Source organism: Phoca vitulina, unplaced genomic scaffold (assembly GCF_004348235.1).
Source record: "Phoca vitulina isolate PV1807 unplaced genomic scaffold, GSC_HSeal_1.0 scaffold31, whole genome shotgun sequence".
Classification (NCBI taxonomy): Eukaryota; Metazoa; Chordata; class Mammalia; order Carnivora; family Phocidae; genus Phoca; species Phoca vitulina.
The window spans coordinates 832,613-845,924 of record NW_022589734.1 but is presented as its reverse complement, the minus strand read 5'-3'; the positions used below and the strand labels follow the sequence as shown (position 1 = coordinate 845,924).

The following is a 13,312-nucleotide window of genomic DNA, read 5'->3' as shown; positions in this document are numbered from 1 at the left end:
GATGACTTTGATTGGGATGCAAGTGGGGCATTCTTGTCCTCTGTGGGCCTTTCAAACTCCAACCTCCCTGATTCTAGGTGTGCACAGAAAGACTGAGGCATCTTCCCAGAGGCTGCTGCTCACATCACCAAAGTCCCCTGAGCATGGTTACCTGGTGGACTTCATGCTTCTCAAACTCCTGGAGCTGTCTCTGGAAGCCCAGGTTGGGGTTGGCACAGGACCTCCCTGCACGCACAGTGTGCAGGGCATCCTCCCAGCCAAAGTCGGTGACGGTCATGATGTATGCGATCACCAGAGTCACACTCCTGGAGACACCGGCCAGGCTGCAAGGGCCAAAAGAACCCACAGGGGCAAGGGGTTTCAGTCCATGAGTCTATCTCCTGATTCATCGAGAGCAGGGGATTCTGTGGATCTCGTTTTAGAAAGTCTCCTCCTTGGATTATGGGTGGACACCAAGCCAGTACGAAATTACTCAGAAACATAGGAGCTTCTCTCTACTTTATTACACTAGAATCTCAGGCATCAGTATATGTGTGAGCCTCATTTTTTTTTTTTTTTTTTTTTTACAGATCTTCTACTGGCTATGGCTTTGGACACCAGTTTTATGATTCTCTACGCTCCTGAGCCCTTCTTCAGATAGTCCCCATTTCCTCGGACAGAAAAAATAACTAACTAAAGCACATCAAGGGAACTTGAAGGGTCTGGGATCCATGCAATAAATCTATTTACAACCTGCAGCAGTTTAGAAGGCTTCATGGTTTTTTGTTTTGTTTTTTTAAGTCTGGTTTTCTTAGATAAATGAAGGCTAGATCTATAACTGAAAGCCCATTAAATGCAGAAGCTCTTATGAAACAAGTCTGTGTTCTTCTTGAAGTAACTGAGCAGAGCACAAGAGAGGGCACATTCCACGTGCTCTGGGATGTGGGGGTCAATAACGGTTAATTATATCTAGCAGAGTGAGTAAGGGGACCAATTTTAAATGCATATGCAAATTAAGGTGGTCACAGAAGGCTGTGCTGTGTCAGATTTAGAGTGTTCTAGCAACGGTTTAAGATGGGGAAGTTTAGCAAATTTCTCATTTTTAGAAAGGCCTATCTTCAGATTTATATAACCATATGAAATACAAATTCCTAGAGTATCAGGGCTACACATATTCAAATGATGATGATAATAATAATAATAATAATAATAATAATAATAATAAAAGACAACCATTCTCAAGTAGTGGCTCTTCCTTAGGCTTTTATATCAGAAATACCGAGAGAGCTTTTAAAAAATACATCCTCTTTGGCTGCAAACCTGGAGAGTCTAATATTCACCAGAAGCCATAGAAGCCCAGGCACAGGATTACAGAACTCCCCCTTTATGGCTCCAACTGCGCCCCCAAAATTCTTTAAAGCAAATGTAGATGAACATTATAAAATCTACTATTTGGTAGATGTCCTACTCTTTTTAAAAGTAAAAAAAAAACGTAAATCACATAATATCAAGAACTGCATAAAACTACCAAACATCATCTTTTTCTAAAGCAATCAAACTACTGTCCCTGCTCTCCTGATATGGGTTACAGGCCCTTAGAACAGATTAGTTTTCATGAAGGGCTCTCCTGGGTATCCTGCACTGGATCTCCTCTGTCACCAACATCAGCAGCAACACAGCCCAGGAGACATCACTTTACATTCCCAAAGAGCTTTCACTGAAATAGCAACTCCTTTGGGGAAACTCAAAAGATTGTTAAGCTTTTTTTTTTTTTTTAATATATTTCACAACATAATATTGTCTTTTTAAAAAAAATCTGAGTATAGTTTACATATAATGTTACATTAATTTCAGGTGTAAAACATAGTGATTCTACAAGTTTTACATTAGGCTGTGCCCACCGTGTAGCTGCCGTCTGTCACCGTACAACACAATTATACCACTGACTGTATTCCCTGAGCTGTGTCTTTCATTCCCATGACTTTTTCATTCCATAACTGGAAGCCTACATCTCCCACTACCCTTCACCCATTCTGCCCATCCTCTCACTCCCTCCCCTCTGGCATCCATCAGTTTGTCCTCTGTACTTATAGGTCTGGTTCTGCCTTTTGGTTTTTTGTTTTTTTCATGTGTTTTGTTTTTCAGGTTCCATATATAAGCGAAATCATACGGTATTTGCTTTCTCTGATGTATTTCACTTAGCATAATACCTTTTAATCTCTCCATGTTGCTGTAAATGGCAAGATCTTTTTTTTTTTTTTTTTGTGGCTGAGTAATACTCAATATGGAGTCTTATTCAATATAAAGAGGGAACATGCTCAGCTTGCACTTTAATGAACAGCAGAGTTCTGGCTCCAGACTGTTGGCTGCTGGTTCCTTTAACATATTAGTTACGCGATAAATCTGAGTACTAGTGCTAATGATATTTCATAATGTATATAATTGTCAAATCACTATATTGTACACCTGAAACTAATGCCAACTATATTTCACTTAAAAATAAAACAAATAAAAATTAAAAAAAATAAAATATGAGAGCTAACATTCCCTGAGAGCTTACCATGTGCCAGGTACAGTGCTAAGAACTTTATGTGCATTGTCCTTGGGTTATGTGTATTATAACAGCTTTTTTTTTTGCAGTGTGTATGTACTTATGTATATGTATTCAGATCCATATGAAGTGAGCTGAATGCAGGTGGAGAGCTGTATATAAACTGTTTAATTCTAAGATCCTATTCAGATCTTTTCAAAGCAAAGTACTAAGCTAAACACACATAAAAGCCCCCATCTGTAAATGGAGAAGAAATGGTCATTCTGGTGTTACACTAATGCAGTGTTAAACACCACATATGTGATCAAAACTCTCCAGAAAGAAACAGTGTTTTGAAAGGGCGCTGAGGTTTCAGGGATGAGCCCACAAAATCTGTACCCTCCACAGGAGGCTATTCCAAGGGAATAACAGACATGGGCTAGAAAAGAGGCTCCTGTGGTTCCACAGCCTTGACAGTCCCTACAGAAATCCTAACTGTGAAAATGAAAATCCTAAGTGAAAATGAAAAAAAAAAAAATCATAGGGTTCTCTTTCATCAAAAACAAACGATGACTAACAAATGGCAGGGGTCAGATGGGGTATGTATTCAAGATTCAGAGGGCAGACAGAACCATTAGGAGTTGAAATAATTAATCACACACAGAAAAACCCTTGAGAGAAATCAGGCTGAGTAGAAATACTAAGCTATGATTTGGCAGAGGCATACATACCAGTGTACAAGACAGCCCTCACCCCTGAGTCGGCACTCGTGAATGAATTTAATACTTTCTTTGAAATGTCTTGTCCTGTCGGGGGAGAAAAAAGAGAGAAGTGACATCTCTCTACTTTACTCAACACATGATGAAAAGAAAAATCCGCCTGAGGTTTCTTGAAAAGGTCTCAGAGTCCCACAGCTTCAAGACCGTGGTCACACTGTCTGGGGCTGGAGCTGGCTCAGCTTTAGAATCTGTCACACACAATGCTGAGGCCTGGGGAGGGCTGCCCATCTTCTGGGATTTTCAGAATTTCTCTGCAAGGAATCCCTGAAACACAGCGTTGCCACTGACTGGTATGTGTGTGGGGGTTGGTTTCTGCCTAGCCCAGCGGTCGGTTGGGGCCCCTGAATGTTCAGGAGCATACTAGTGACCCCACACTGATGATCCACACACCATCTACGCACATTCAGAGCCATTCAGGTGAAGAAGGTGCCCATATCATGCAGGCTCCCTAGTGCTAAGAGGTAATTTACTTTTGATGATCTGAAAAACCTAGTAATACTCTCCCATATTGGTCTCCCTTGACTTTGGTACATCCTGTCGGCATGTCATCAGAGGGCTGTGGGGAAAGGGAAAATACAGCTTCAATCCCTGCTCAGCCACTTACTGGCTGTGTGACTTTGGGAGAGTCACTTAGTTTCCCTTAACTTCATTTATAAAGTGGAAATAATGTCTTACAGGGTGGAATGAGGTGATATATGCCAATATGCTTTGCAAACTCTAAAGTCCTTTATGACAATGAAACCATGATCCTTACTTCTTCTGACCCTTAGCCTTCTTAACACCCTTTCTCCTGCACGTATGTACCAGCATCATTTAGAGCATGTTCTGGACTGGCTGGTGGGTTAACTATAAATACTCCAAGACGACCTACAGAGTACATGCTTTTTGAGGTCTTTTACCTTTGATTGACTTACAGAGCAGCAAAACACCTAAAGTTGCCCATGGAATAAATTCATCCTCTTTTAAACACCAACTGAGTACTATTTACCGGAACTCTGCAAAGCTGCAGGAGATTCAGGGAAGAATGAGATGTAGTTTCCAACCACACAAGCTAGGTCTATCGTTTCAGAAGGATGACAGGATAAATGAATGTAACAATGAGAAATTCAGGTATGGCATAACAAACTCAGCCAGGTATTAAATACAGAAGAAACTTAGCAACCTAAGTGTAGGTGCCCAGCTAGATCAAGATGGAGAGACAATACAGGAAACTATACATGTGCATGCATACACGTACATATTCCACGACCAACCATAAGGCATGATGAAAAGTCCTAGGGATCGAACCCAAGGACTCCAGACTCTTACTAAAATCTTTAAGTACCAGAACATTGCAAGACATGCTTTTGCTAACTTTCCCAGGCACAAATGCTCCCAGACATAAACTTATAAAATGACTCTGGGCATTGCAACTATACTCACAAACACTGGCTTGGTATAAAGCAGGCAAGATAAGATTCCTGCTGTAATTCCTGAAATCTGAAGTGTCAGTACTGAAAAGAGATCTCAGAAAGGATTGTAGGGCAGAAGCCTGTGGAAGCCAGGCAGTGAAGCCGAGTGCACAGAGGGGCGAAGGGATGGGGGGCACTGTGATGTGACTGGCAGAAGCCTGGCCCACCGGAGGCAGGAGAGAAGGCTCGGTGCTGTTGGAGCTTCCTGTCTCTGAAGCAAAAACAGTCTGCAGTGAAGTCTTCTGATTTTGAAGTATTGAAACTGTGGCAGACATCTTGAGTTGCGCTGATTTTGTTTGGGGCAGCAAAGTTTGTCAGAACAGTCCCCCTTCCCTCTGATTCCAGCTATGGAGAAGTAAAGAAAAGGTTGTGGGGTGGGGACTTCTGGAAAAGTTTTCCCTTCCTAATGAAAGGAAAGTCATCTATCTCTGCGCCAGGTTTCCTGCTAGCGTCATGCTTACAGCTGCATCAGCTGCCCTGTAACCACAGGTGATAAAGCCCCTCGGGTGGAGAGGCAGCAGGATGCAAAGGGAGACCTCAGGGGACTGATGCCCAGGCCTGGGAGCACCCACCACCAGGTTTCTTAGTCAAGGCTTTAAGTAAATTTCTCTGTAACTTAAAACATTATCAATCAGATACTCTGCTACTTTAGTCAAATATAATCCACCTGATAACAGCAACCAATTCAACAGTTTTAAAAACACTGAGCTAAGTGGCACCTGAGTGGCCCAGTTGGTTAAGCCTCCGACACTTGATCTCAGCTCAGGTCTTGATCTCAGGGTCGTGAGTTTAATCCCCACATTGGGCTCTACACCCCAGTGTGGAGCCTACTAAAAAAAATAATAATAATAAAATAAAAAACAAAAGAAAGCAAAAACATTGGGCCAACTCATCTGGCCTAGGAGTGGTTACAGGCTGCCTGTCTGCCATCTGCTTCGTGGGGCAACCTATCCTCCTGTGTTGGCCGCTGCACATGGCAGACATGCCAGAGGGGAGGGTGGGTCTGACTGTAGATCCCAGGACCAGGACAGGCGGCCCAGAACTCAGAGCTCATCCCTGACTGCAGTCTAGCAGTGGCTAGAGGGTACACATGTTTGTCCACGAGGTCAGCCACGCCGGGGCATCCAAAGGTTTGGAGAGTCCTCTCCACGCCTGCAGCCCATGCTCACGCCTGTCCTTTATGGTCTCTTTCTAGTCGAGCAGAGCTGCATCTGTGACAAGACGGGCAGGGAAAAGCACAGCAACCAGAAAAGGAAAAACAAATCTAAAAATGAGTGACAATTGCCTGAGTAGTGAACAAACCACAGACTGCCCCAGAACACATTGCAAAGGCCCGAGTGACATGAGAGTTAACAGTGCCCCTCTGAGTGGGCAGGACTTAATGTTTTAGGGGAACACGGTCAGTGCTGTGGAGCTCACCAGGATTTTGCAAAATGACAACAAATGAATGCCTTTGCTGAAACCTGCGAGTGGGAACAACTTCGATCTGGCTTTTATACCTGCCTGCATGCACCAAACCACATGCACAATGAAACCTGGGGCTCAAATACTGTCCGGTGTATCCGGGTTCAAAAGTCAGTCCCGCCTCTCCTCAGAATAAGAGAGTGGGGTGGGAGTGGGGTCGGCAGGGCAACATGCAGACCTGCCAGAGCCCAGAGAGAGTGTGGGAAAGAGCTGAGGGGCCAAGGAAGCCATGAGGAGGTGCCCCCACTTTGCTCCCGGCCAGCCCTTTCCTCTTTCAGCTCTAACTGTGCCAACCTTAAGTCTAGGACAAACCCGCAGATGGCTCCTGTCCACCACCATGTTGGGGCAAGGGCTGTGGAACCCCAGGGCAGGCATCTGTGTGGGGACAGCTCACAGCCCAGCCCAGGAGTGTAAATGATGCCACTGAAGGGATGGCTCAAAGCCCCACCACAAAACCTGACTCATAAACACAGTTGGGCACAAGGCCACACCAAGCAGACGTTCCTAGAAATGCTTTTTCCAAGTAAAGCCCGGAGGCAGGCGCATTTACTACTGCTTTGGTGTGTTGCAGGGAGTGGGGGTTATTTCCAGGGAAGCTGATGACATAAACTCTAGCGCTGGTCATTAAACTCCCTCCTCCACAGCAGGAAATACCCGAGACTCTGGCTCCTGTTGCCCAATTCTCTGATGTGAAGCAGAAGCGCGCATCTTAAGCACCATCCCACCACAGGCTGTTTCAATGAACACAGGTTCCCTATTCTTGCTCTTCGTTTTGTACCTTTGCTTCCATACAAAGACATGCGAGTCAGTTCTGTTGGAGGAAAGCCAGAGGGGCTCATCCACCTACGTGTGTCACAGACTTACCTCATAGTGCTTGCTGCTGCCAGCAATCTGAAGAGAACACCTTGGGGAGGGCAGAGGGGCGCTTCAGAGGAGACCCATCAAACAGCCCTGCAGCTGCCACTGTCCCCCTTCCTCAGTCTGAGCTGGCTGTCCTCCTTGAAGAGCCTCCTCCCCTCTCTGGCCGGAAGCCAAGAGACAGGACCAGCAAAGTTTCCCTGACCTTCGGAGAGTGCACAGAAAGGATGGTGGATGGGATCTAGCAAAACTACATCACATGATGCTCATTTTTTGAGGCTGAGCAACTAGTTCTTATTCCAAGACTGCAAGATTTGGAGGCTGTGATCCCCACTGCGGGATCAGAGGCAGCCCTCTCCTGCTGAGGACTCTGCTTATCTGAGCAGTAGCCCAAGGGATCTGGCCACGTACCTTGAGTGGTAGCTGGGCTTACTCCGAAGTCAGCAGTATCAGACCAGGCTGTACTGACAGGAGACCCAGGACGCTTCTCCTTCCCACACACATGTATATGTGTGTACATATGTGTATATGTGTGCACATGTGTGCATGCATGTTGTATATGAAAGCAAAGGAGGAGAAAAAACAGGAAAGGCAAGCACTCTTAGAGTTTTCCTCCTAAAAAAGGAATGCTTAAAGAAAAAAAGCAAAAAGGCAAAAAGCAAGTGGGTGGAATGTTCTATCTGGGCTCAGATCAGAAAGCTGTTTCTCCTGGGGCAGAATCGGCAGAGGCTCCCAGGCTGTGTGTGGGCCCCCTCAGCTGGAACACTGGGAAGCTCGCTCTCGCCTCACCCAGAAGCAAGCAGGAAGGAACATTCTCCAGCAGGACAGACACTGGCTGAGCTGCTCTTTCAGCACCAGACATTGAACACATACAACTACTCATACTTATATCAAGGATTTCCCACATTTTGTATTTCCTGCACTTAAACATTTTTTTTAATGGGGGGGGAATTAAAACACACATGTGGTGTGTATCGTGCTTTTCATTTTGCCACAAAAGGTCATTTTAAAAACAAAACCAAACCTTTTTACCACCTACTATAACATCATTTCACAAAGAATAGTTGAGAGGAGGACACAGTTTAAGACTAAAAAATAGTTAAGTTCAATAAGTGAAGTCTTATGAAAAACTCAATATACCTTCTCTGAGTATTTCTCATTTCTATGGCCTGCAAAGTCCTCAGGAGTCATGTGTGAGCATGTGTGTGTGTGCACATGAATGCTCAAGTAAATGTGCATCTGTCTGGAAATAGGACCACAGCACTCCAAGGGCCCACATCATTTTGGTCTTGCAAAACTGCTTTTTAATAATTAAAGAAAATTGTAAGTGAGAGAAAGAGAGAGCTGGATGTACAGAAGACATCAGCTAAACTAAAGAAAACATACACAAAAAGATAAGGAGGTAGAATAAGGCAAGGAAATTTTACTGATACTTTAAATATAAGCTCACTGTATTGCTAATACCTCTTCTCCCCACAAAAACCTCAAGAAATTCAGAGACCTGCTCGATACTCAAACCACTGAACGTCACAAAGGCTCTCTTATAATGATGCAATGCTACCAACTCTACAGCACAGATCAAACTCTCCTGGACTTGACAGAAGAAGATAAAAAAAAAAGAAAGTAATTATTCCCTTAACAATGTCTAAATACAAAATACCAATTTAATAAATATTAAAATAAGAATGAATAAATGAGCTACTATACATCCAGTAATTCACTCTCAAAATACATTAATACTCCTTACTTGGATAGACAGCAAATATAATCTTATTTTTTGGAAATGCTTAGAGTTCATAAGAAACACTTTCACTTATCTAACCCAATACTACAAAAATTGTGTGAGATAGGTATTTTACAGATGAGAGAAATAAGGTTAAAATGACTTGCATCGAAAGTACAGAGAGAAAGCAAAAGCAAGTATTTCCAAAAGCCTGAATTCACTAGCCCGCTCCATTTCGGCCAGAGAACATGTAGCATGTGCATTTGATATAAACTCTGGGATGCCTCTAATTGTGACAATTCATGCAAAACACACCAGCCTGGGTCTGTGGGGTTATTATGACCATGAGAACTTGAACTTTCACATTTCCTGACTTTGAAAGGCAAGGTGGTTAGAGGAACTGAGGTAAAATTTTAATGTGCTAATGTTATCTCAACCAGGTTTCTGCATTTTAAGTTCCTGGAAGATCAGAGGGGGAGTTTGTGAGGATTAAAGCCAAGACAGAAAATTGACCTTTCTGGGCAGTTTACAGCCACTGAATGCCAAGTGAAAGCAGTTAGTTTCAAAAGGTCACAAACCTCTTACTAAGCAAAATTGGCAAGAAGAATTCCTGTTGGTATAAGGATTTGTGGGGAGAGATTTAGGATATAAAACTTAAACTATATCCAAAGTTGGAAATAATTTTAAAAGTCTGTAAGTTTACAACAGGGATACAGTTTTCTAGAATTTATTTTGTCATTAAATATAAGATTTCTCAGGCATCAGTAATTAAAAGTGGCTAGACTAAAGAACTACTAGTTCTACTTGTCTGAGTTACCCAGGGCATATTTTCCAGTGACAGACATGATTTCTCTTGCTTTTGTTAACCAGAGCATTAAGAGTATTTGTCTCCTGACCATCTACATTGGTTGATGGTACAGAAAGTGAAGGTTCACTGTCAACCTATATGTTCCTAATATTTGCTGAGTAATAACCACAGGCTACCTGAAGTGAGATGGATCATATAAACAGAATCAAGTGTTCCACTTGCCAATGGTTAATAGTCTATATCATGAAAGCATGCTCACTGTTAAAAGGCATGTTATGCTTCCAATAAAACATTCGTAACAGGTAAAGAGAAACTCAAGCTATTTCATAGGCTGTCTCTTAACATACAAAGTATACTCATATTCCAAACTTAACTCCACAATTTCCATGTAACTTCAGTAGAGCAAGAAATATTTACAAAATCATGGACATTGATGTGCCCAAATCCTTACTTATGCGTAAGACTTACTATTACTAATGGATGAAAACTAAAAGTTTCCCCGAAGAATCACATGAGTGCCTGTGAACTTAACTCCCAAAGGGAGAGTGACAGCTTTCCTGCCTTTCGATGAGTTATGGTCTTGACTTTATTTTCCAACTGAAACAGAGGTTGTGCTGCTGTAGGACTTCACTCAAAATAGGAGCAGTGGTGCGTTCTCCTCAGGTTCTCTCTGTCATTAGCCTCACACTTGGGTGCTGTAATAACCACCTATTGGAATCCTACCCTACACTTTTACCAAGATGTGAGGAAAGGGCTAAAAAGGCAAATCACGCATCTTAACAAGACCTCTGCACATATTTGAGATGGGAGAGAACAAATTCAAATCTTACAGGCTAGTCCTCTGGACCCAAGGTGCCTATGTTTGGGCTGGTTTTGCCAGAAGATCTGAACTGACCCATGAGACACTGCAACTCAGAGAAACATTTTCTGTCACTGGCCTTTCCATGTAAGGAAATCTTCCAAATCTTCCACTGAAGTGGCCTCCTGAGCACCAAAACTTGTTATTTCAACTATCTTCTTTTGTAACTCTCAAGATAAATTAACACACCTTGAAGAGGGTAAAAGTATACTCTTGTTTTCAAAAGTGCTTAGAGTTCATAGAGAACACTTTCATATATGTGATCTTATCTTCAAAAATCCTGAAGGCAGGCGTTTTTCACATGAGGGAACTGAAGCTCAGATGGGTTTAAATGACTTGCCCAAGGTAGATGTAACTAGTTTTAAAGTTAAGATATCTAACATCAAGGTCTACTGCTTATTTGTTCACGTAGTGCAGGGCTGCTCAATGCTCAATCTTCATTTGGTAAGCCCGTCATTGTCCTGGACATCAAACACAGTGCTTGGCTCCTAGCAAAGCTGAAAAGTCCTGGGGGCAATCCAGTGCCTTCTCTGACAACAAATGCCCAGGATGTGTGACAATCTGATTCCTCCGAAGAGTCACTGCCAATCAGGTATTGACAAGTTCAAAAGTATGTTAGAATCTCAGTTTGAGATAAGAGCAAAGCAACCACTCTAAAAATAGCCACCAAAACATGGGCAGAAGATTGCTGTGGCCTCCAGAGAAAGGCAGTGGCTCACTTCCTTCCGTACACACCATGCCTTCCAACCACTTCTGTTTCTTGACACGACTAGTAACCAAGGAAGTTCTCTGCTGCTGCTTCTCCTCCTAGACCCACGCTACTACTGTTTTCCTAGTGATCCTAGTAAAATCTTTCCTCCACCATCTTCAATCTTAAAGATTGACTTTTTCTGTGAAATACAGAGAGTTAGTGTGAAAACAGGCCTTGCATAGAACGTATCTGTCCCTGCTTCCAACCTACCCTTCCTGGTCTAACTCTATACCACCTGTCCCCTGTCCTACACAACCCCCACAATCTTCCCCACATCAATCCATCTGACTCTAGCCCCATTTTTTTTCAAATAGGTAGATCTCTCAAAATCATTGCATAATCTGTGATTTCACTGCTCTCCAGCAATGAAAAATCAAGATTGGCTGATGTTCCAGTATTCCATGGGACTGGGATAGTAAACTTAAAAGATTATGTGGTATATAATTCCAATATGTAGGATTTGTAGGCAACAGAGCTTAAGAATCATGAAGGATGAATCCTGATAGGTCTACAGACTCCGAAATTTACAAACACCACCATAGCTTACAACTTTCCTAATAAAATGCAGTAACATAATTCTAGCAGGGTTGTTAAGTCTGACATGCAATGTAAGCACAGGGCCAGCCTGAGAAGCAGAGGCTGGCGTCTACTGGATGCACTGAATGGCTCAGCACTTTATTTCTGCTCCAGCCTCTCAGCCTGCAAGGTTCAAATCCACGCTTCAGTAAAACTGTACTCCATTTCGTGGTCTTTCTAGGTCACTTCTGGACACCAAACAGTGTGAATGTTAAAGCCGCGACTGCTGTGGGTCTCCAAAGCCCTGTCCCCCGTTCTGCCAAAGCCTAACCCTAACCTAACTCCATACAATTGCTGTGTTCTGGAAATGCTAACGATTATGAATTTCTCTTTATAAGGATATCAATGATGTATTCAGCTGTGAGGAAACAGAGAACTGAACTTTCCTAAGCCAAAAAGACCTATTCATTCAACTCAAACAGGTTTTAGAAGTATGCTGTCCTGTTTCGTGGCCACTAGCCACGTGCAGCTGCTGAGCACTTAAAAGGAAACTGGTCCAAACTGAGATGTGCTGTAAGTACAAAAAAGCAACCAGATTTTGTAGTATGAAAAAAAAGATGTAAAAAAAAAAATCTCAATTTTGTTTTATATTGGGCAAGTTTCATTATATTTATATGTTGAAATGACAGTATTTTGCATATACTGGGTTAAATAAAGCATTATTAAAATTATTGTCACCTGTTCCTTTTTTACTCTTTTTAATTTGGCTCCTAGAAAATTTAAAATTACCCTCATGGCTTACATTTGTGGTTCATATTCTATTTCTACTGGACAGTGCTATCTTAGACAAAACCCATTAGCTTCTTTAAATCTTTGCTTCCAGAGAGAGGATAAACATGCTAAAAGTTTGGTTTGAGGCATCCTTTTTAAAAATGAGGCTCTTCTTGTAGACATCCCATCAGTCAGTGTTGTATAGTTGAAGGACTGGCAAACAAACAGCATGCCTCCAGCTATAGTTCTGCCTAACTTGGCCGCACAGACCTCTGTGCTTGGCATCCCATGGCTCTGATGACTTCACGGCCCTTTAGTTACTTGACTTTACTGTCCTTTGTACATTTTTAATATCTCCAAAAAATATAGGAAAAAAACAACTTACAGGTTCTGAGATGGTGAATCCGCTGCTGGAATGCACAGGTATTTAACCCCCTGTAGAATAATAAAAATAAAATAAAATAAAATAAAATAAAATAAAATAAAATAAAAAGATGATACTTAGTGGAGAAAACTACTTAAAGGAACTATTTACTCAGGTCAAAAAATAAAAAGTAAAAAGGAGAAGTTTTTCATTCATCTTTTGTTGCCAAGGAACCAGGGAAAAACTCTTTAATTAAGGTTCCTGGTTATTTCCATGACCACACATACAAATATTCATGCTCTGGCTCGCAAACAGCTTGTAGGTTTAGATAGGTTTATCAAAAAAGTGAAATAATTGAGTGCTTCCCAGTAAGTGTCAACAAGTTTCCAAAACTATCATTTCCGATGCTTGTTTACACATTCAACATTTTTAAAAATCTATTTCACTTAAGATCCTGAG

At 42.2% G+C, this 13,312-nt stretch overlaps 1 protein-coding gene across 1 annotated transcript in view; it reads right to left on the bottom strand.

Annotated features, from left to right (window-relative positions):
- The window catches only part of LOC116644826 (interferon regulatory factor 4-like), a 136,992-nt gene that overhangs the window by 65,724 nt on the left and 57,956 nt on the right, over positions 1 to 13,312 (bottom strand). The window contains exons 4-6 of the mRNA XM_032424668.1: positions 12,875 to 12,924; positions 3,241 to 3,315; positions 152 to 323 (exon numbers count right to left, since the gene is read on the bottom strand). Coding sequence (XP_032280559.1) covers positions 152 to 323; positions 3,241 to 3,315; positions 12,875 to 12,924 — 297 coding nt within the window. The remainder of the gene's footprint in view (positions 1 to 151; positions 324 to 3,240; positions 3,316 to 12,874; positions 12,925 to 13,312) is intronic.